At 53.6% G+C, this 23,724-nt stretch overlaps 1 protein-coding gene across 1 annotated transcript in view; it reads right to left on the reverse strand.

The window, feature by feature from the left end:
* Positions 1-23,724, reverse strand: part of GRK5 (G protein-coupled receptor kinase 5) — a 209,264-nt gene that overhangs the window by 92,688 nt on the left and 92,852 nt on the right. The window contains exon 2 of the mRNA XM_004751835.3: positions 17,135-17,230. Coding sequence (XP_004751892.1) covers positions 17,135-17,230 — 96 coding nt within the window. The remainder of the gene's footprint in view (positions 1-17,134; positions 17,231-23,724) is intronic.

Genomic DNA, 23,724 nt, shown 5'->3' on the forward strand with positions numbered 1-23,724 from the left:
ATAATACAGAAGGGGGTCACACATGTCAGGCTGGGTCCTATCAACAGGAGGGAAGCCCTGCAGACTCTTCCAGAAGGCTGGACAGCAACAGAGAGCCCACAAACAGGCTCTGCTCAGGTAAGCCGGGAGGCAGCCATACCTCAGCCCTCTGGACTAGGCCGTCAAAGAAATGAAATGGCTCCCAGAGATCATGACTGCCCCCTTGATGCTGAAGTGGGGAGAATGAGTCCCATAGACAGTACCTCAGGCTAATTTCCTTCTAGTCCTGAGTGAAAGATTCTAGCCAACACCCCCTGTGTAAGCCTGAGAGAAGGCCCGGCCAGCTCTGTCCTCAGAGGGGCACAGAGAACAGGCAAGGCTAGCTCATTCTATGTGGATTTCTGGTGAATGAGTTCCATCAGGCCTCCTGCCCCCCACCAGGGCCCGGGGATCAGGTGGGCAGCAAGGAACCCCCACGGAGCCCACGAGTCAGCCATCTAGCTGACGTGCCACAGCCTTGTCACTGCAGCCCACGCAGGTCACAGGGACTCAAGGCCACTCCCGGAGTGGAGCAGTCAGGACCCCCAGGCCAAGGCTCGGAATCAGGTCCCACAAGCAGGACACCAGTGGCAGCAGGAGACTGGTCACCCTCCATAAAGCCAGCCCCATGGGGTTATTCCTCCCTATCCCAGGAGATGATAACTCTGAGCCAGGAGGTCAAGGTCAGGAAATAAGAAAAGGCCCCAAACTGCAGATCGTGGAGGTGTGAGGACAGGGCTGCCAGGCCGGGGGGTGAGCAGCTCCAGGTCCAGCTGCATGGCTCCAGAGGGACAACCCCTCAGGTCCCGCCGCGACATTGGCCTCTCATCACTCACTCTTCCCTTCCCTCATGGATTCCTTCACTCACTGGCTGGTTCTGGGGACCCCTTCCCAGCTCCCACAGAGGACCGGGCCCTAGCGGAGAGGCAGGGCTTACAACGGTGTCACACGCCCTCTAGGTAAGCAGTCAGACACCCAAGGCCTACTGCTGTTCCCTGTAGCTGGGGTCCGGTGGTGGCACGTGTGGAATATTCTAGGACCTGGGTGAAGGGGGTGGGTGGTTGTTTCAGGCAGGGGTCCATTGACTTTGGGGGAAGGACCTGGCCAGGTAGGGAGGAGGGCAGAGAATGTGGCCTGAGCAAAAACCAGAAGCAGGAAGAAAAGCTATTTACCAAGGCCCCAGGGGCTCAGCCCTGGGCAGGTGCTTCTAAGTACACCAATGCGATTTAAACTCTCCAGCAACTCTGAGAAGTTGAGTGACATGGTCCGCATATCTATAGGCAAGGACCAGGCTCAGACAGATCTGAGTCTGGCTCTGCCTCTTTGTGTTGTGTGACCTCAGGCAATAGGCTTTACTGCCCCAAACCCTCATTTCCTTATATGCCAAGTAATCCTAGAAACAGTGACTCTCTCTTAGGATTATGGGGTAGGTACAAAGAGGCAAACATAATAAGAACCTGACCAGTGACAGCTATTACTATCATTTTTGTTCTATGTCTGTAGCTCAGAGAGGTGAAGCAAAGTGTCCAAATTTGCACAGCTTCGAAATAAAGAGCAAGGATTTGGCACTGTGCTGAAAACTACCATGCCAGTAGAGGTTTACTCAAGACCACGAGAAGCCCAAAGGTTTCCAGGGGTGGAGGGTTACGGGGAGAGGACCACTCTGGGTGGCTTTATACAGCAAGTCAGAGACCAATTTCAGAGGGGCAGAGGACAGACTTGATAAGAGGCCCTGCCTTAGGGCTGTTTGGTTTGGACTCTGTCCTATGGGCAGTGGATAGGCCCTTTATATCTGCTAGAAGTCTCAACTTTGATGTCTTTAGAAAAGTCAAGGAACGTCTAAGTGCTAAGAACAACAAACAAGAAGGCTAGACTGGATGGGCAAGAAGGAAGAAGAAACCAGCCATCAATAGTGGACCAACGAAGAGGCTAGTGCATCAGTCCTAGCAGGGTGATGCGTGTCAAACCAGTGGGTTGGAGAAGAGGGTGCTGATCCAACCAAGTGGGCATAGGACTCTGAGGTTTCCACCTGGCGAGGCTGATAAAGCCACTGTGGGACTTCATCCCTTTATCCAGGAGGAGTGCAGATTGGGAATGGGTGAGAAGTTAACACAGCAACAGGCGAGTATGGCTGAGAATGATTCCTTTCGTGTTAAAGCCAAATGGGGACAGAGGGTAGAAAAAGCCTGAAGAGAGTAAGTCTCATGGCTGGCTGGCCAGAGGAGGCAGCCAGGGGACAGTCAGGGTGGAGAGCTCCCTCTGCACTCCACACTCGCATCCTGACCCTCAGGTAGCCCGGGCCACCAAGCCCCACCTGGGTGACACCTGAGGTGGTCTCTCAGAGACAGCCAGGGTGACATTCCTGCCCATCTGCCGCCTTCAGAAAGGCCCTGTGGAGGGTAGAGGGAGAGAGGACAGACAGCAGGGGTGTGAGAAACCACCCCCAAAAAGAGGGGAGGGGAGAGACAGGTGGGCGGCAGGAACAGCTGTCAACTCAGAGACCTCATGGGTGGTGTGAAAGGCATCCCGTGACCCAGCGTCACAAAGAGAAACCTGCTCGCAGCCTGACGCCGCAGATGACAGAAGCTCCAGCAGCCCCTGCTTCCTAGGGCACAGCGTCATCAGGAGTGGAGGCCCTTTATGGCACATTCCAGGTCCCGGGCTGGGTCCTTGAGAAACACTGTCTCATTTCTTCCTGGCACACAGGAAATGGTAAGTATCTGGAGAAGTGAATGACTTACCTACCATTCCCAAAGCCCAGCCTTCTCTGTCTGTCCATGGCTTCCCTTTGTTCTCTGTTCTCTACCCTGAGGACTGCTATGGGGGCTCTCAGAGGAACATTCAGTGGCTCCCAACTACCTGTGGCACAAAGACTTAACCTTTTGGGCCAGAGGCACAGAAGGGGTCTTGGACCTGAGCCAGCCTCCCCTGGACCTCTTCCCTCATGACTTTGCTGCACAAAGCCCATCAAGTGCACATCACTGCCCAAACATGCCCCGTGTTGTCCTATCTTCATGGGAAAGGCACGGCAACCGTGGTGGAAATCCACAGGCCCAGGTCTGAATCTGGACTCTGCTGCTTCCAGAGCTCTGTAAGTGCGAGCAACTTACAAATCTCTCTGAGTCTCTGCATCTCCATCCATAGAGTAGAGGGTGGAGGAAGTGGCCGCCAGCCCACAGGGTTTTATAACGATTCAATGAGTTGTGCGTCTGTAAAGCCAAGAGTCCAGTTCCCAGCCACGGTAAGTGCCTAGGAAATGCTTGCTGGTTGTCTGATGCTTCACTGCGGACTTTTTCTCCCACCTGCTCACCTGAACCTTTCATCCTGCACAGATGCCTCTGTTTCCCTTCCCTATCCCGCCTCTGGGCCCTTGGCACTGAGGAAGAACATGTGACAGCTGCCCACTTTCACATGGCTGTCACTCAGCATCATGTGTGTGCTTTCTGCCCTGTCTTCCCAACTTCTCTTCCCTGAAGAGACCTAACTGTCCTTACAACCCCCCTTGGGGGTCCCCTGGGGGGCCTTGCCCAGAGTGAAGGCTGAACAGGGGTTCATGGTTGGGATTGGCTATCACCCCACGTGTCTGAGTTCATTACAGTCCCTCCTGCCCAGAGGGAGGGGGACGGGTCACATGGCCTTTGTTGTGGGGAGAGGGTCCCATCCTGATCTTCTAAGTCTGCAGGGAGTTAGTCAGTAGAGCTTTGAGGGATAGAAGTGGGACTAAGGGGGAAAGGGTCATATCCGGGTTACATAAAGCAATAAATGTAGCCCAGCCCGTGTTGCCAAGAGCCACTCCTGAAAGCAGTTCTCCACCACCTGGCAGCTCCCCAGATCCCTGGCACAGAGCACGCATATAACAGAGTGAATGAACGAATGAATGAACAGATAAACTTAAACCCAGCAGGACCTGGCAACCGCCACTCACAGGAAAACCAAGAAACAGAGCTCTGAACTGAGCAGGATTCTTGCTGACAGGGACGATGACAAACAGCAGTGATGACGAAGCAGCGGCCACGCTGGAGGGCTCACTGCGTGCCAGGCCCTCAGCAAGACCCTCCCCGTGCAATTCCTCATTTGATCCTTGCGACAGGCCTGTTCCCATTTTGCAGGTAAGGAGACTGAGGACTGAGAAGGTAAAGCATTTGTCCAAAGTCACAATCGGTAAGGAATAGAGGCTGGTCCAAACCCAGCTCCCTCTGACACCAGAGCTCACGCGCCTCACTGTTGTCCCCACCCCAACTTAACGGAGCTGGGTTAACCCTTCAGTAGCTTTGTCCCTGAGGGATTAGCACAGGGCCTACAGCCCCCGCACTCCAAGGCCTGATGAGGGAGTCTTCTGGCAAAGCCATTCTCTGTGCCCTGCTCTGCCCCAAGCTGAGCTCAGCCAGAGTCCTGGAGCAGCACTTCTTGGCCCATCTCTGCCTGGCCAGTCAGGCTCTGACAGCCGGAGGGGCCAGCATGGTGGCTGGAGTCATGAACCCCCTCTTACCTCTCCGGTGCCTCCCCTTCATGTCTGCCAGGGCACAGCAGGGGAGAGGACAGGGCCCATTTAAAAGGACTCAGAGAGAAAAAGAAGACCCATCAGCAATCATTCTAGGACTTGGGAAGATTAAGATTGTTTGTATTCCATCCCCAGAGGAGAACAAAAACATCTGAGCAATCAATGAAAGAAAATTAAGATTGTAAAAGGGCCTGGCACAGAGACACTGGTGTTGGGGGCCGGACATGGCAGTGGATGATGGAGACCAGTCATCAGTCATCAGACTGCTGCCAGGGTAAGGAGTCATCAGACTGCTGCTGGGGAGGTCCACAGAGAAGGCTTCCTGGAGGAAGTAACCTGCAAGGTTGAGTGGTTTACCAGGCAGAATTAGGGAAGTGCGTTTGGGAAAGGCTTGGAGAAGGGAGGAAATGCGAAGGAGCGGCTGGGTAGGGGGACAGGTAGGAGCGGGGGAAGCTGGAGCAGTAAGCGAGGGCAGGTAAGGCAGGGCCTGGTCGGCTTCAGTAAGACCTTAGGGCTCCATCTTGACCGCCACAGAAAGTCACTGCCGCAGGTGGTGGCACGATCAGATGGACGTTCTAGAATGAGCTTCCTGGCTGCTGTGTGGAGCCTGGTTGGACACGGGTGAGTCTGGATGGAGTTGAGGGCAGGGGAGACCCGGGAGTTCAGGCAGGAGAGGAAGGTGGCCAGGGTGAGGGAAGCAGTAGGGGTCGGGAGAGAGGAGCCACCTCCAGAGATAGTATGTATGCAGAGTTGCCTTGGAAAGGGATTAGCCACGTGCGCTGGGCAGAAGAGGGCAGGCAGGGAAAGGGACGCTCCCAGGTCTCTGGGCCGTAGGAGGGAAGGCAGTGATTTTCACCAAGACCAGATACAGGGGCAGCTTTAGAAGAACGGATCGCCGCTCTTCAGGGCGACAGGAAAATTCCTTTAGCCACTTGTCTTCCTGAAGGGTCACATGACCACACTGAAAAGCATCAGTGGGAGAGGCCTGAACACCTCAGTCTTCTGCCTCCCAGTCCCGTGGGGGATCCTATAGCCGTCTATGTCAGTTTTTAAAGATGTCTGGTTTCGGGGCAGGGAGACCCATGACAGGGGGGACAACTCTCTCTCCGTAAGCAGAACAGACCATGACAGGGCCGCAGACCAAAATGCTCACGGCGGTGAACTTACTGGCAATTTTTATTTTCCACTTTTTAGATTACATTTTGGCAGTTTTATCAATGGATGTATTTTACTTTGTAAGGAATGGGGCGCCTGGGGGCTCAGTGGGTTGAGCCTCTGCCTTCGGCTTGCGTTGTGGTCTCAGGGTCCTGGGATCGAGCCCCGCATCGGGCTCTCTGCTCAGTGGGGAGCCTGCTTCTCCCTCTCTCTGCCTGCCTCTCTGTCTGCTTGTGATCTTCTCTCTCTCTGTCAAATAAATAAAATAAAATCTTTAAAAAAAGAGATAATTCTAAAAACAATTTTTAAAGATGATAAAAGGACAGCACGACCGTGGAACACAGAAACACCCGCCAGCGAGTGCTCCAAATGCTTCTCGATTTTGCATGTTCCTCTCTGACATGGGCTGGAAAGGGCCACAGCTCGGGGCCGGCAGCAACCCAGACCCACAGGAGCTCTTGAAGGGATAAATTTTTTGTTGTTGTTCTTTGGTTATTTTAATTTTTTTTTAAATTTAAACGTTTATCCTGGCCCCAAATACGCTTCTACCCACATTTTTTCTTCTCCCTCTCTTGGGTGCTAGCTCCAAGGTGCCCCGAACAAGGGGTGTTTAATGCACTGAGGCGGACACCGGGGGACATGCTGCCAAGGCGTTGCTGAACAGACAGAGCCCGGGAAATAAATTCCGTAAATAGAGTCTGGGCAGAGACCATTAAAAGTGTTGTCCTAGTGTCTCTTTATGGGGCAGAACGCTGTCCTGCTCAGGCGGCCGCGGGTCAGCTGGACTCTTGTGCCGGTTTGAGGTCCCCGTTGCTGTATAAACTAGCTTGTTTTTCCCATTTTCGGCGACGGGCCTTGAAACAGACAGAAAAGCCCTTCTCAGGCCTGTGACTGCCATCACTCGGGGCTGGCCGGCGGGGCCGGGGGTGCTCCACGGACCTCATGTGCTTTGTCCATCACAGGCACATTTCAGGTTAATGGCGTCAGCAGATGTAAGCGCAGAATGCAAATGGGACATTCCAGAGGAAGCAAAGGAGGCGGAGAGGCCACTAGACTTACTGCTTGGGTTTCGCTCATGTGTCTGGCCTTTGAAAAGACAGCGTGGGCTTTCTCACCTCTGAGCCTGAGATCAAAATGCCACAATGAAGTATGAAGATGTTAATCTGAACGCCAACTGGGAGTGGCAAAAACTAGAGAAAACAGAAAAAAATAGTTCTCACTCTCTCTCTGGATCTGTATGTACATGTGTAGATACGCCTATATATATAAAATCAATATGAAGCTTTTAAAAATCAGGTTTATGCTGGGCAGAGGGGCAAGGGCTTATTTTCTAGATGGCTTAAAGGAAGCCTCTGCCCAGGAGAAATAAATAAAGCCATCGGGAGGGATACAGTGGGGGTCTGGACCAGTGCCAGCTGGAGGGCAACAGGCCGGTTCCCCATTGTCCACTGGTGTGCCCACTCCCCCAGAGGAGGGCAGCCCACAAGGATAGGAATTTCTGTGTTTTGCTTACAAATATATCCCCAGTGCCTGACGCTCAATAAATAGGCACCAAATGGAAAAACATAAATCACATTTATGCGGAATGTTAATGATGTGGGAAAATGCTTTTGAAATTGCATTAAGAAAAAAGGTAAAAAAAAAAAAAAAAAAACCTGTAGTGTGTATATGCATGTGGAAAATGCTAGAAGGAATTACATGAAAGTGCTGGCTGTGACTACAGCTGGCTGAGTGGTAAAATTATGGGTGACCTTTCCTTAAAATTTTCTGTGTGTTTTTAAGCAAAGTAATTTACCAGTTAGGATGACTTGAACAATAACAGCAACAAGAATAGAGGGAATTAAAAAGGGCCACATCCTTGGTTCCAAAAGCTGCCGATCCTCCCTAGACAGTCCTGTGGCCTGTGGGAGAGCGGTCGGCCTGGGTGGGCTTGGCCAGGGAGAGGTGGGTCTACACTCAGACCTGGTGGGAACTGGGGTCCTCTGGCCCCTTGAACTTGATCTCCACAGACCATTAAGAAAGTGGGTTTTAGGGGCTGAATTGTATTCCCCAGAAAAAACTCCTAACCTCTAGTACTTCAGAATGTGACCTTATTTGGGAATAGGGTCTTTATAGAAGTAATCGAGTTAAAATGAGGTCATTAGGGTGGGCCCTAATCCAGAGTGACTGGTGTCCTTATAAAAAGGGGAAACACGGACACGCAAACACATACACAGAGAAGGCCACATGAGGGTGAAAGCAGAGATCAAAGTGATGCCTCTACAAACCAAGGAAAGCCAAAGATTGCCAACAACCACCAGAAGCTAGGAGAGAGGCTTATCCCAGATCCCAGACCCAGCCTCCAGAACTAGGAGACGGCCCATCTGTTGTTTAAACCACCCAGTCTGTGGCATGGTTATGGTAGCAAAAGCAAACCAAGACAGCAAGGGAAAGCCATGGAGTCAGGTCACAGGGAGAACTTGGCAAATCTCTTCTCTCTCCAAGACTCAGTTTACTTATCTGGAAAATGGGAGGCCTGGCCTAGAGCAGTGGGTTTTGAACTTGGTTTTAACCCTGGAATAAAATCTTACAAAGAGGCTCAAACACAAGACGTAAAAAGAAACCCTCATCAGTTAGAACCTGCTATGGATCATACCCACCTCCCCGCCCCAACCCCAGCAGAACAGCTTTTGAGAACAATCCCAGATTGTTAAAACCTTGATCGGTACCCTAGTCTAAGCCTCACCAAACGTGAAGCCCACCAGCTAGGATCACTGAACCTCTCACATGCACCCAAGCTTGTGCTGGACACAGGAGACCTGACCCCTTGCCTTCAAGAGGTGGCTGGTCTTGGTGGAGAGGTGAGACTAATACCAGGAATGCAGTGGGCAGACAAGCCAGGCTGCCCTCTCCCTCCTGAGAGCTACAGCTGCAAACAGGTCACCTGATGTTCTAAATCCGCCACATCTAAATTTATCTTGCCCTCCAAGGACGAGCAGATGCTGTGCCTTATCAGAGCATGGTAAGCGGCAGAACGACAGACGTGACGAGCCCTTATCACCCCCAAGGACGAGAATGACGTCTGCAGAAAGACTTGGTCTCCCTGACGGTGAAATCAAGAGCTCACGTGCCAGCAGACCTGAAGGGGACTGGGTCACGCAGGCCCTCAGGTGGGGTGGGACCCAGCCCAGGAGTCCAGATTCCTTTCCAGACGCTTCTGTGTCCCTGGGGCAGAGTCGAGGGAGCTGCTGCCCCTGAGGAAGGGCGCACAGAAGGGGAGGCTGTTTGCAGGGAAGGACAAGTCCCATTGCATCCCCATGGAGTGGAGACCCAAAGCACCCCATTCTACACAGGAGAGGCAGAAAGAAAACGCTCCTGAGGACCCGTGTGCAGGCTGACCTCCGGAGACTGGACTAAGAGGCCCCTGCGGGTCACAGGGCAGAGCTGAGCAACCCAGGAGGAGGCTGGACTCTAGGCTATGGGCACCGGCTCCCAAGCAGAACAGAGCTGGAGCCCCTCCGCCACAGTCCCGCAGATCTGCGAAGAGGAGGAGGCTCTGCCCATCCTTCCAGAGCCCACAGACTCATTAGGGGACACAAAGTCAACAGGAAAGAAGGAAATGGTGTCACTGTCCCCATGCCCCACTGTGGAATCAGGTGGGGGATTCAGTATTCATTCAACTTTTAAGTACACAGAGAACATGCCAATACATTCTCCTTTTTAAAAAACCACCTTACAGACAAAGCTGACATCCTCTCTGACCTCCATGCCTTCCCCTGGGGTAACCATCGTTAGGACTCTGAGGTGGAACCTTCCAGAACATCCACATGTCCTTTCAAAGAGACCCAGCAGGCCAAGGGTCAGGGCAGGGTGTGACTTCCCAAGGAGTGTAGTGGGGCCAAGGCGAGGAGAGAGTGGTTGAGGGCTGTAGGAATCAGGGTGGGCCTCCAGGAAAAGGTGTAGAGGCAAGAGCTCAAGGAAAGGTAGGATTCAGATGACCCCAAGGCAGGGGTCCCTGGGGACTGGACCCAGGTGATAATCAGCTCAGAAACAGCTAGCCCTATTCATCATTTGTAGTCAATTCTGCGTCTCTGGGAAATTCTAAAGCCTTTTCAAAGGGTCCTCACCTTTGCCCTCATACCACTAGCACGTGACGAGGATGACGATGACGATGACGATGACAATGGAATAGTTGCATGTGCTGGGCACTCTGCCGGCCCTAACAACAGTTCTACGGCACTGGGATCAGTGTTTCCATTTTCCAGACAACACCACTGCAGCCCAGGGAAATTCAACAATGTGCTTAGTGTCCCACAGCTGGGGGTGACAGAGCCACCACTGACCACGGTGTCAATGATGGGGGTCCCTCCATGAGGCCGCCCTGCTTCTGTGGCCAATGGTACAGTTCTTGTGCCTACGACAATGCCTAGCACACAGGAGGGCCTCCACAAGTATCTGTAGGCTGGTGTCTTAGTCCAAGACCATGGGCAATGTTGAGTCAATAATCAAGCACTAGGTAATCCAAGGCCATCTTCATGCTATTACAGGGCTTAGGGGGATGTGTTGTTGGTATTTGTTTTGTTTTGTTTTGTTTTGTTTTGTTTTTTAAGTTAAGGATCTAAATTTTCTTCTAGGAACGCCCCCCTACAGCCTCGAGCTTCTGCTCCTGGAAAGAGTTAAGGCTTTGGCAAGAGGCTGTCCCACAAGGCAAACCAAATGTCCCCCATCCGTCTGTGAGAGCACAGGGCAGCACAGCAGCCACTTTCTGTGAATGGCCTCCTCGTGGACGTCAGTCCCGCCAGGGGGTGGGGAGGGGGCCTTGATTTATTATATGGCTTTTGGACAGTTCCTCCAGAAATACTGCCAAACGGTAGAATAATCAACTCTTTCACTCAAGCCCCTCATACTTTTTTTTTTTTTTAATGAAAGAATAAAGTATGCAATGAGCCTGAACTAAATAAATAAAAATGCCACACTTTTGCCCAACAGAACTTTCTGCGTCACTGAGGAATATTTGCAGACCTCAACAATCTTTTATCTTCACAATGACGTTCCAGCCCTCTCCGTTTTGGATGTTCTGAGAACTTCTTTGATTTGGGCTCCCTAATTATCTTATGAGAACAATTAGCTTATTAACTAATAATGTCATTATTTGATGTTGCTTAGAGCAGACATTAGAGAACCCCTTCTTCCTCCTGTGCTCTGTCTACTGTCCACCGGGACTGTGTGAAGTCAGCTACTCGTGTCCAGGCTCACATTGCCAGCAGATTTGTCTGGCAAGGATTGTGTGTCTTAGCAGTCATCGCTGACAGTCACAGGGCTGGTTTCTGGGCTGGGTAAGGGGGACAACGTCCAGCCACAGCCACTTTATCTATCCATTCACTATGCCAGCCATGGAGATCTTAAGATAGAAAGGACATGACCCCACTAAGAGATGCCCTAGGAGGCTCAGAGTGAGGCCACCTCCTCCAGGCATGTTCCTGATGGGTAGAGACTCTCAACTCTGTTCTCCAGCTCAGCATCCTGTCCTCCATCAGGCAAGTCTCCTGAATTGTTATCAGCTCTGTGAGTGAGCTCCCAGAGAGGACAAACCAGGTCTGGCTCCCCAGCGGGTGGCAGGTAATAACTGCTCAGTAAATACTGGCTGGAAAAAAAAAAAAAAAAGAACATGCAGCCCATTCACCTGAAATAAAGACAGAAAAAGACCAACAGAAATGTCTATCCCTCTGGGTGCCAAAAGGTTCTCTCTGCTTTAAATACTGGCTGGATGCTGAGGCCTAAAATGTTTATGGGTTGTTCAGACGCTGGGGAGTGGAAAGCCATAGCTCAGGGCCGGGAGCCCAGACTGTCCTGGGCAGGTCACTTCTACTCTTGGAGCCTACTTACTCAGGTCTAAAGTGTGTGGTTGCATAAGATGCTTTGAGTTCTCTGACATTGGGACTCTATGAAAACCTCACATCCCTATGATGATTTGTAGCCTCGGGGGACGGGGGCCTGGGTCACAGTGGCTGGCCTCCCCCGCCAAGTAGATGTGAGACCATGGCCAGGGCTCGTAAGTGTATGAAATTTCCTCATCTACAGAGTAAGGGCTGGGGCAGGGGTGCTACAGTGGGTGCTTCCTAAGTCTGGACTTCTAGTATTCTCAGTGGAAAACGCTGGATAGATTAAATTTGGGCACGGTACGCACATGTCACACATCTTCTCAAAAGAGCCCCGGTTTCCAATATTGCACACACTTCATTCATTCCTCGATTCACCCAATATTTAGTGAGCCCCTACTGTGTGCCAGCCACCGCTCTGGTGGTGAACCAGACACCCAGTCACTACTGTCATGGGGCGCCCAGTCTCTTTGGGGAGACAGAAAATACACACGTCAACGACTAAACAAAAGTTGATTTCAGATATAGTTACAGGCAAAAAACATCAAGAAATTGCACACGTGAGAGGGAGAGTGGGGCTCCTTTCTAAAAGCTGGCTGTGAAGGCTTCTATCTGAGCTGAGACCTAACAGCTCCCTAGAAAAATGTAGGGAAGAGCATTCTGGGGTGGGGGGGGGAAGAGCAGGTGCAAAGACTCCAGGCTGAAACCACATGGCGGGCATCTGGAGAGCAGAAAGGTGAGCTGTGCGGCTCGTGAAGGGGGCAGGAGGGAATGACTGGGAAAAAGGGCGATGGCCGACTCACGTAGGGCAGGGTGGAACGGTCAATGCCAAGAAACCCACGGACATGAATACAGGGGTTTGGATGGAGAAAAGCGTCATCTCTCTTTTCACCAACCTCTACCTGAAAACCAGCCCTTCCTCCAGTCCCGAATGTTGACAACAACCAACAGTGACATTAGGGGCGCCCGGGACGACGACAGAAACTGCTCGTCCATCCCTAACACCACCGTTGCAGACCTCTGGAGACGGCACTTCTGCTCGTCACAAGTGCAAAGTCACAGGAGCTGAGAGGCCAGCGGTTGGCCATTATGATTTAAAGTCTTAACAAAGAAGGACACATATTTCAATATGGTAAAATTTGAAAAGTATCTAAGGACTGAATCTGAAGAGAACCGGTTTCCCTTGTAACCCCATGGGTTTTGTTGTAGACGAGAAAGAGCACTGCTCTAAGATGGGGTCCCCAGGCTTCGCCCGATGGCCCAGGTGCTCACAAGCCATGGTAGGGAGTCTGACTCCTACTCCAGGCGGGACCGAGAGCTGCCATTCCAACAGGTTTCGTGGGCTACACTTTCTGTGCTTCAAAGGCCCCCCTGGCTTGTGGGGCCTGTGGTTGTGCAGAGCAGTGCCAAGGGCAGGAGAAGGCACAGCCTTCCCTGACCACTGTCCTGGGCCGTCGAGAGTGGGCAGCGTCCTGGATCCTCACGCTCTTGCCTCTGACCAGGAGCCCGCCTACCACCCCACTTCACACTCACCTCTGGGCCCAATGGAACCCTGTCCCTTGGCCCGAAGGCCCCGCCGGGGCACCCTCCCAAAGAGCTTCTGAAAGTGAGCTCATGTGTTCCCAAGAAAAATAAATGCGGCATTCGCCACTGTTCGGTGTGTCTATTGGTCTAGCAAAGAAATGAGATTTTTATTTTAGAAAAGCCTTCCATCAGGACCCCAGCGGAGGCCGGGCAAACACTGGGCGGGGGGACGGACCGTGACTGCTCGGGGAGGCCCAAGCACTGGAACCCACTGCCACGAGCGGCAGCCCCGCCGTTTACGGCCCCTTCCTGTTTTCCCCGGGCCCCTCTCCGCGCTGCTCCCTCACACACAGAGTCTTTTCAATGCCCTCCAGGAGAACAGAAGAATCCATTTGCACACGCCGGCACGCACGTTTCCCCCACCCTCCCCGGGGAGCGGGCCCTGCCAAGAGGCCTGTTTATGGACATACGGGGACAGGCGGGGATGGGGCCCGTGGGGTGGGGTCCTCCGACCGAGCCAAGCTGAGGGCTGAATCCTATGCTCCCAGACGCCCCAGACCGGAAGTGAGAGCGGGGCCAGGCCCACTGGGAGCTGAGGGACATCTGTGGCTCTTCTCGGCCAATGCCTGGGAGCCTCGTCGGGGGACAGGGATGCCGTGTGGGGTGTGGAGGGTCTGGCTTTGGAAGGAGGGAGCTGGAAGGCGCAGGGCTGGTTCACCTCGAAGGATCAGAATAGGAGTGGAGTGGAGAGTGGGGTGGAGAGGAACCCGCGGGTCTTTGGAACGGGGCTAAGCGAGCTGCTGAACGGGAAAGCGAGGCAGCCGCGCCGCTGGTGGGGACCAGCGCAGAACAGTGACTGCTCCAGGGCCCAGAGGCACCCACCGCTGCCTGTTCAGCCCCATGCCCCCTTCCCAGGTCTCCGGTTAGAAAGAACAGGCTGGGTTTTGGTTTTCTTGGGAGGGGGTTCGTTTGTACCCATTGGCATTTCTGGGTTGGGAGTTTCTCCAGCCTTCAAAGTGGAAGGCGGGTAAGGAGAGCCCAAGGGCTTGCTGGCCTGTCAGCCCGCGCGGTCCCCAGTCCCCTTGCTGGCCTGTCAGCCCGCGCGGTCCCCAGTCCCCTTGCTGGCCTGTCAGCCCGCGCAGTCCCCAGTCCCCAGCCAGTCTGCCTTCATCGCTCCACTTTTCATCAGTTTCCTCTACTTGTTTCACAATATAATGTCCAGAGCTTTTGCCTGTCCTTTCATATTGTTATGCTTTATACATATATTTTTAAAGATTTACTTAATTGAAAGAGAGAGAGTGCAAGCGAGCACACAGAGGGAAAGGGAGAAGCAGACTCCCCCAAACTGGGGCTCCATCCCAGGTCCGAGGGACCATAACCTGAGCTGAAGGCAGACGCTTAACTGACTGAGCCACCCGGGCACCTCTATGTTTTATATTTTTAAGGAACACATGAATCAAATATAGCAGAATACTCCAATGTCCTTAACCTGTCTGGCAGTTATGGAAAAGCCCTTACATGGCTTTCAAAACTCTTCCTTTTATTGGAAACATTGTATAAATGCGGTGTTACACACACCCCGCACACCCCTTCCTTCTTTGCGCACTCACTCTCCCAACCTCTGCTTTGCACCTCCCGGCACCAGCTATACAGTGGCGAATTGAAAAGATCCTTCTGGAAGAGCCTTTCACACTTGGGGTAAGCACACAGCAACCAACAGCTGAGGCAGGGTGCTCCCACAGCAGAGGACAGTGTGCTCTGAAAGACCCTGGCCAGGAGGCTAAGTCTGACGAAGTCTGACCGCTCTGAGAAGTGGTCCTTGGGCCCATGTGCTCCCAGGGCATTCCTGGGATGGCCGCCTGTGGGCAGTCGACCCAAAGGCAGAGAAGCAAGTGGCTTCCCAAGAACGAGCTTTGTGGGCGAGGCCCCTCTCAAGTAAGCTGGGTCTCACACAATTACCCCACTTCTCTGCACAGCTCCCCACTTCAGGGAGGGGGTCTTTCCTCCTATTTCAAGCGCTCTCCTCCAAATCAGCACCCCAGAGAGGTCTCTTGCATCAATCCTTTGACTGCAAGCGTGAGTGGGAGCCATTCCCTGGGCCCGTCGAGGAAAACCAGGCTCAGCACCCAGAACAGGCATCCTGGTCTCCAGTGAACTTGCTCACCCCAGACAAGAGAGGGCTTGTCTCCCCAAGGGTGTATGAAAACATGGCAACTGAAGTCCCAACCCCTAGACCCTCTTCTCTCCAAGTCTAAATTACCATGAAGAACAAAATGGCCCTAGGGAAATAATGGCCAGACTCCAAAGGGGCTCTTCCTCTCTTCTCTCTGAAAGCCACTTGGAGCTTAGCTTGGTAAAATGCTCCCAGGCCAGGAGATGTGCCCTTCCTCTCTCTTACCCTGCCCCAGGGATCCCCAACAACAAGAGTGACCACGACACCCCCAGCATGGGAAGGGCCCAGCAGAGTGGTGGCTGTTGGGCATTCCAGAAGGAAAGCTTTAGTGCTAAGGGAAGGGTGCCCTGGGCTCCTGGGGAAATTTCCAGTGAAGCCCCATTTACACATGATCTCACTGGACTGGGTTCATGATCACTTCTTTCACCTGAGGAAATGGAGGGTCAGTAAGATTAAGTGACTCGTCAGGTGGGATCTGAACCCAAGTCTGTCTAAATGCATTGACCTGATCCCTTAGGCCGGCTCCACTTGCCCCCGGAACACGGTGGGGGACCTGATCTGAGGTGTTAAGGTGAAAGGTGGATCTTGAGGACATTTCTCCGTCTTTTTACCTGCTCACATCTGCCTTCACAAGGTACAGGTGGCTTCCCCTCATTTCATAAACTCTAATTAAGGGAGCTCCAAGGTCGGCATGTGGGGCACACAGAGCAAACAGTTGTCACCTGCTGTCATAGCAAAGCAGCAGAATCTGGAGGGTGGGCCAAGTGGCCAGGACTGAGCAGGTGTGGGACACCATTCAGTCCTGCCCCCTAGAAAACTGCAGGAGGAGGACAGGCCACCTGGGAAAGCCATTCAGAAAAACTAGCGATCACGAGTGGTCTCACATTTCACGGCAGGCACTGGGCAGTCCACCCACATCCCCAGCAAGAAGTCCCAAGAGCAGCTAAGCCCACAGAGTTCTGGAGAAGGCCACCCTATGTCCAGTCCTCAATGCATGTCCATATAATAAGAAGCAGTTAACATGTCCATGACCTCCAATGGTCAGGAGCAGATAAGAAGCCTTCATACGGCAAGGGGCGCATACACAGCATACGGGGAGAAGGGCCAGGACTCCCTCTGGTGTGGAGGAGCCCCATCATGTCCACCCCCTCCCTGGGAGCCCTGTGCCCTCATTTGGTGAGGCCCATGAGAAACAAGGCCCCCCCGTTGTGTGGGTGCCCAATAAAGAGGACTGGGCTGTCCCACTGAAAGGGGGGCCCCTCCGTGAGCACCAGCATGCCCAGCAAGAGGAAAGGGAACCCAGATATTCACCCCACCCTCAGCTCCCAAAGCCTGCTTGGTGAAGGCAGGATAGGAGGCTGTGAGGGCGCTCAGTGCCAGGCCTGGCCCACCTCCACCACCCCGCCACGAGCTGTGCAACTTCAGGCCACTTACAGATCCTCAGTTTCCCCATCTGAAAGATGGAGTGAAAAAACCAGTACTTGCCTCCAAGGGTAACTGGGAGATCATCCTGCCCAGCACATACCAAATATTCAATGACCGTTACTTTCCTTTTCTTTTTTTCTTTAAAGGGGGGTCTTGGGGGGAAGGGAAAAGGGAGGGGGAGAGAAAGAATCCTAAGCAGGTTCCATGACTAGAGCTCGGGGCTCAATCCCCCAACCCTGAGGTCACGACCCGAGCCGGCACCCAGAGTCGGACGCTTAGCCAGCTGAGCCACCCAGGCACCCCGTTAGTTCATCTTTCCGTCCATCAGCAAGGACGTCAGCCTGCAGCTCCTATGTGGAATACTTTGCTGCATCAACGGGCTGGCATCTGACTCACCGTATAAACAGTTTGTTGGCCAACGGGCTTCTTGCTCCCCTCCCAGCCCCTTCCCGCACCCCCCACCCCAGGAGGACAGCTTACCTATGGTCCTTCGGAGGTCTTCGCACTGGCTAATGTGAGGAAACTTCAGGATCTCCTTCCACTTCTTGCTTTTCCCCTTGCGCTTTCCTCCACCCCCTGCAGAAATGGGGGAAAAGATGTTGGGCTGATGTTGGTCTTGTCCAAGGCTCCAGAGCCTGTTTCCCATCCCCAGCGCGTCTGTCTACCAGCTTCGGGGGCTGGGAGACAGCCAGGGAGCTCAAGGTCAAGTCAGTGACACAGCCCAAGCCCCAGCAGGCACACGCATTCCTTCCGGGCCAGCATCAAGCCTCTGTTCTCCCCACACGATCGGGCCTGGGCCCCTCAACCAGCAGGAGCAGACAAGCCCCTCGAGTCATCCAGGCCTGAGCCCACACCGGGTGCCCTGTTCTTCGTCATCATCTCCCACTGCCATTCAGACCCACTGGGTGCCCAGCCTCTGGCCCCAGACCAGACTCCAACCTGCCCACGGCAGGGGCCAGACCGGCTGGACTTAAAATTGCCTTTGGGCTCGGGAAGTCCTCGCAGAATGGATATATAAGTAAGTAGACTGCAGCCCCTCATTGCCTCATTTTGTCCCCCCGTTTCCCGTGGAGAGTCCCCTTCCCCAACTGGAGGCCGGATGTCAGGAGCAGGGACTTCAATTTCCAGTCGTCTCCTGTATGCCCTTCTTCTCTCTCCCCACAAACCCCAGGGTCATGGAGGATGCCTTCTCAAGGCTGGAAGGACTCAGGAAGGGCCCCATCCTGCCTCACGTCCTCCTCGGTGTGCACGTGTGATGGGCACACGCATGCTAGGGACACGCATGTGTAATGTCCACGCATATATGATGAACACACATGCGATGAAGGCACACACGTTTGGAAGTCCTGCACACACAGTGGCCATGCGGTGAACACGCAAAGCTGAATGAGGTCCACACACGGGACACTGCTGTCACCAACGCTCCTCCTTAGCCATGGACCATGGACAGACGTCAAAACAGCGAGGGGAAATGTCCATTCTGGCCCATGTCCCGGAGCCCACCGAGCGCTTGGACCTCAGACCCACAGGCCCCTCTGTGTTGCATAGCTGGGATCTCAAGGGACGGAGATGCCATCACCCACCCCCACCCCCAGAGCGGCCTTAGATACCATCTTGCTAAAGGACATGTAGCCCTTTAGGCCCCTCAGTATCTTGGGATATTAAGGGCCTTTTACCTTCCTTCACGCAGTCAACACCTCAACCCCTGTGGGGTTGGGACCCTACTTAGAGATGCAGGATCTGGGGCAGAGCCTGGGCACCATGGGCCTGATCCCCGCTCTGGGTGGGTGTGCAGTGCCTCTGGTCTCTAACCCTCCCAGAGCAGGCCTGGGCCCCTCTCTCCAGCCAGCAAACTGAGGGATGCAGGAAGAGCTTAGTTTGTACCCACGCTGGCCCAGTGCGCGCCCGGGGCCTGGCAGGAAGCTGGTCTCCGTGGGTCCTCACTCTCAACCCTGCCGCCCTCTGGAGCTCAGGCGGGGTCCCCATCAGCGAGTCTGGTTAGCTTCTGAGACCAGGACCAGAACCCCCACCCTGGGAGGTGGGGAAGTAGGAGAGAGAAGAGCTGATGGGGGTTGGGGGAGGCAGTCCTTTCTCTGCTCTTTGCTCATCCTGCCTTCCTTTCTCTCCAGTATTGGCAGAAGGCAAAGGCCTCAGACTCCAGGGGCAGAACAAGGGTACGCTGGGCACTTGCTATGGCCAGGTCCATTAGAACATTATCTTATTTAATCCTCAGAATGACTCTTTGAGGAACAGATCACCGGACCAACGTCGCAGATGAAGAAACAAATGTCCAAAGTTGAGCAACTCGCCCGCTGATGGCCTGTCCGGTTCCATATTTGCTCTTTCCTCTAGCCAGGGCCAACACACAGGCATGCAGAGCAGAGGTCTTCCCCGAACCCTGGCCTGAGCCAAGCCACTCACGTGCACTCCCTGGAGCCCTCTGAGTCTACAAAGCGGAACTGTGACTACTCCCCCTTGACAGAAAAGGAAACTGAGGCATGGGGAAGAAAGAAGCAAGTGGCTTTCTTCAAAGGCTCATTAATGGCAGAGCCAAGACCCCAACTTGAGTGGACTCTAGACCCTAGGCCTGTGTATAGACCTTCCTTTGAGGTTCACTGAAACCCAGGGAAATTCTCAGGGATTAAAAAAAACTGTTGTCAGGCCACAGAAGTGACGGAGTGTTGAGTAAGAGGAGGAGGAACGGGGATCTCTCTAGATGGGGCCCCAGCCCACAGGCTCCAAGAGAAGACACCACCCCAGACGCCAGGAGACTTGTTCTGCTTGACCCACACGTAGCTTGTTTGCCGGTTCACTGAACCAGCTGTCTAGGTCTGAAACCACAAGGAAACTTCCCATGTAAATCCAGATTTCAGACTTCTCTCCATAGCCAGGCATCCTGCGTGGCAAGCATCAGCAGGAGCTGGGGAGGAGCTGCTCCTGTGGACAGGCACTGTGGCCTCCATGCAGCCAGCCTGCCTGGCCTCCAGTGGGATTAAAATATGCACCCTCCAGAAAAGGGCTGCCCTCTAGAGACACAGGCAAAGTCAGATGCTGCTGTCTCAGCCTCCACCAGGCAGGGAGGTCAAGAACAGCCATCAGAACACATCTGAGTCGGGGCGCCTGGCCGGCTCAGTAGGTCGGGTGACTGATTGTGGCTCAGGTCATGATCCTAGGGTCCTGGGATCAAGCCCCATATTGGGCTCCTTGCTCAGAGGGGAGCCTGCTTCTCCCTCTCTCTCTGCCTGCTTGTGCTCTCTGTCAAATAAATAAATAAGGGGCGCCTGGGTGGCTCAATGGGTTAAGCCGCTGCCTTCGGCTCAGGTCGTGATCTCAGGGTCTGGGATCGAGCCCCGCATTGGGCTCTCTGCTCAGCGGGGAGCCTGCTTCCCCTTCTCTCTCTGCCTAGCTCTCTGCCTACTTGTGATCTCTCTCTGTCAAATAAATAAATAAAGTCTTAAAAAAATTAATTAATTAAAAATAAATAAATAAATAAATAAGAAGTCTTACACACACACACACACACACACACACACACATCTAAGTCCTTGTCCCCTCCCATTCCCACATTATTTGCTCCCAGATCTGGCTAGAAGAAAGCACTTTGTGTGTGTGTGTGTGTGTGTTAAAACATATACAACATGAAATCTACCATATTACCCGTTACTAGGCACACAGTTCAGGGGCAATCAGTATATTCATCTTGTACAACCATCACCACCATCCACCTCCAGAACTTCTTCATCACACCAGACTGGAACTCTGCACCTATTCAACACTAATTCCCTCATCTCTCCCAGCCCCCGGCAGCCACCGTTCTACTTTCTGTCTCCGTGAATTTCGCTACTGGAGGGAAAGTAAGTGAAATCGCAGTGTGTGTCTTCTGACCGGCTCACTGCACTTTCATAAGGTCCTCAAGGGTCATTCTTGTTGCAGCGTCTATCCGATTTCATCCCATTTTTAAGCCCAAATAATAGTCCCTGTGTGCGGGAACCACATGTAGTTTATCCATTCATCTCTTGATGGACACTTGGGTTTCCCACCAATTGATTTTCGTGGTGGATGCTGCTATGGATATCTGAGTCCCTGCTTTCCCTTCTTGTGGGTCCAGGCCCAGGAGGGGACTCGCTGGATCACACAGCAGTTCCATCTTTCTGTGGAACAGATGAAACCACCAGGCTGTCCCGCAACTCTCTGGGATCAAAACCCAGGGATGTGACTTTTGAAAAGTCTCCCCAGGTGATTCCCAAGTGGCCAGTCTACACAAACCAGGGGTCTAATTTGTGCAAACTTTTTATGGATTAATTTACCCATTAGGGAAATTAATGCAGACTCATGAATTCACTCAACCAAAACATGCTGAGCATCTATGAAATGCCAAGCTCTCCGCAGGTGCTGGGGACACAGCGGAAGGCAAGAGACATGAGGTGTCACCATTCCGGGGGCTTCCAATCTAGCAAGAAGACAGACATCAAAGGCTTTATGTCAGTGGTTCTCAACCAGGGCAATTTGTCCTTTGGGGGCCATTTGGCAACATCTAGAGATATTTTTGGTTGTCATAGCCAGGCTGGGGGTGCCACAGGCCATGAGAAGGGTGGGCCCAGGGATGTGGTCACACACTCCACAATGCATGGGACAGCCCCCCACCGCACAGAGTGATCCAATTCGAAATACAAGTGCCGAGGAGGAGAAACGTTGCTCTATTTCACAAGCATTTCGACCACTCAGATGTGCAGGGTTTGGGGGAGATGTTCGTACTGGAGCGATGCGTCACTGCAGCTGGAGTTAGGAAGAGAGGGAGAGGGTCCCACACAGCCAGCCGGGGCTGCCCCAGGGTGAGAAGGCAGACTTCCCAGCCCTCCTGGGGCTTCTTGCCTCCTCTTCCTCACCGCCTCAGCCCCCAGAACACGGCAGGAACTGTGGTAGGCAGGACAATGCTCCCAGAGTGTCCCCGTCCTACTCCCTGGAGCTTGTGGATATGTTAGGACACATGACAAAGGGGAATGACTCTTGCAGATGGAAGTAGGGATAACGGCGAAACATTATCCCAGATGGTCTCTGTCAGCCAGCATAACCATTAGCATCCTTACGTGGGGAAGGAGTAGAAGAGTCAGTTTAGAGCGAGGCTGGGTGAGAAAGACCAGACAGCCACCGCTGGCTTTGAAGGTGGAAGGAGCTGCGAGAAAGACGGCAGCCTCTGGAAACCAGAAAAGGCAAGAAAAGAGATTCTCCCTGAGAGCCTCCAGAAAGAACAGAGCCCTGCCAACACCCTAGTTTTACCCATTGCAACCCACGGCAGACTTCTGTAACTCAGTGATGTGTGTTCCTTTAATCCACGGGGCTCGCGGTACGTGTTCCAGCAGCGATAGGAAACTAACACAGGGACGCTCCCAGCAGGGTGACCCCCTAAATGACCACAGGGATCCTGAATGGCCTCCCCACTCACCTGGCCTCCAGTTCCTTGAAAAGGAACATGACATAAACCCTGCCCCTCCATAACTCGGACAGGTTGGAGCAAGGTACCCTGTCTTCACCATGACCTCCTCCAAGAGGTCACCACCTCCAGACAGATACCGGCCTCTGGAGTCTGCTGCTGGGTTAGTAGTTTTAACAGGATGTCATTGTCTGAGGGAGCAAGGGCCACCATCCTGCTGCAGAAGTTCCTCGCGTGTCCCCGCCCTGTAGCCCCAACTGCCCCAGCCCCACCCCACCCCCCACTTGGGAAGGGGGCTACAGCCAGCACCTCTCCACCACTCAGGGAGGCCCCAGCCACTGGGACGGCTAGTTCCCAGGTCTGCCCCTCCACCACCCATGCTCACTGGTCAGGTTCAAAGCCCTCCGCCATGCGGTCACCATCCCCTCAAGCTTTATTTCCCTCCCTGCCATTGCTCTCAGGGCCTTTGCACTGACGGCGCCCTCTGGCAGGAGCATCTTCTGCCTACCCAGTGAGAGTGTTTCTCCCCCATGCTTCAAGTCTAACACCAGCATCCAGCTTTAAGACTGTCCCATGTCCTGTATGAAGGCCACCCCAGAGGGCCTTCTCCGACCTGAGCAGCTGAAGGGGGCCCCCTTCTCTGCCTTCTCCACTGCCACCAAACAGCACCGGGGAGGCCCTGGGCAGATGAGCAGTCTGTCTCTCTCTTGCACGCACACGCTTGTTACCTGACAGATTCACTTATCCATTCTCCCAACACAGTCAGCCCATTTTTACAGACGTGTCCAACCTCTACATGTGAAGTCACTAGCAGATTCCCAGCACGAGCCCCAGCTCTCATCAGCACCTGACGGCTTCCGATCTAGTGCTTTACGTGTCCAGCCTCAGTCTCCCTGCTCGACATGGCTGCAGGGACCTGGCTTTCTGTGCTCTCTGTTGCTCTCTCCTTGGCCCACTGCAGATGCTGGAGCAGCATTCTCCAAGCGGATGCAAGTGTCGTCCCTCTGACCTCCGTATGCATCATCCTCTCCCCTCCCCCACCCCATGACCCCACGGAAGAAATCCCTGACCCTCCGCCTGCAGGAGCCCTGCTGCTTCCTCAAGTCCCCACTTAATGCCTCTTTTGGGGCTGCCCTGGAGGGGCAGAGCTCCCTTGTCAAGCCCCCCCGGCCTGCTCCCTGCTCCAGCCAGACCTTCTCTGGGTCCCTCCCGGCGGGGGGGCGGGGGCAGCCCACACAATGTCCAGTTCATCACAAGCTTTCATTAAGTCAGGATGACTGACTGGGTAAACGAACGTTTGCCGGAACCACTGACAACCTCCGCCCCGGCCCAGCCCAACCGTGGGAGGTTAGCCCCAAACTGGGCGCTACCTGTTTGGTGCTCATTAAAGTGGCATTAACCCATTTCACAGATGAGAAGCCGGAGGCTCAGGGAGAGGAATTAATGCGGATGAACGGGGGCCCGCCCCTGCACTGACTCCCAGCCGTTTCTCATCTTGAGCAGCTTTGGGTTTTATTTGCTTCACCATCTGACCCACTGCTGCTCATAGTTTATCTTTTCATGGGCCGGAAACGAGTCGGTGACATGATCCCTGCCCTCAGGGACATCCAGCTCAGTCCAGGCTTCAAAGAGCAGAGAT

This window comes from Mustela putorius, unplaced genomic scaffold (assembly GCF_011764305.1).
Source record: "Mustela putorius furo isolate JIRA1106 unplaced genomic scaffold, ASM1176430v1.1 tig00003909_pilon_pilon_pilon, whole genome shotgun sequence".
Lineage (NCBI taxonomy): Eukaryota > Metazoa > Chordata > Mammalia > Carnivora > Mustelidae > Mustela > Mustela putorius.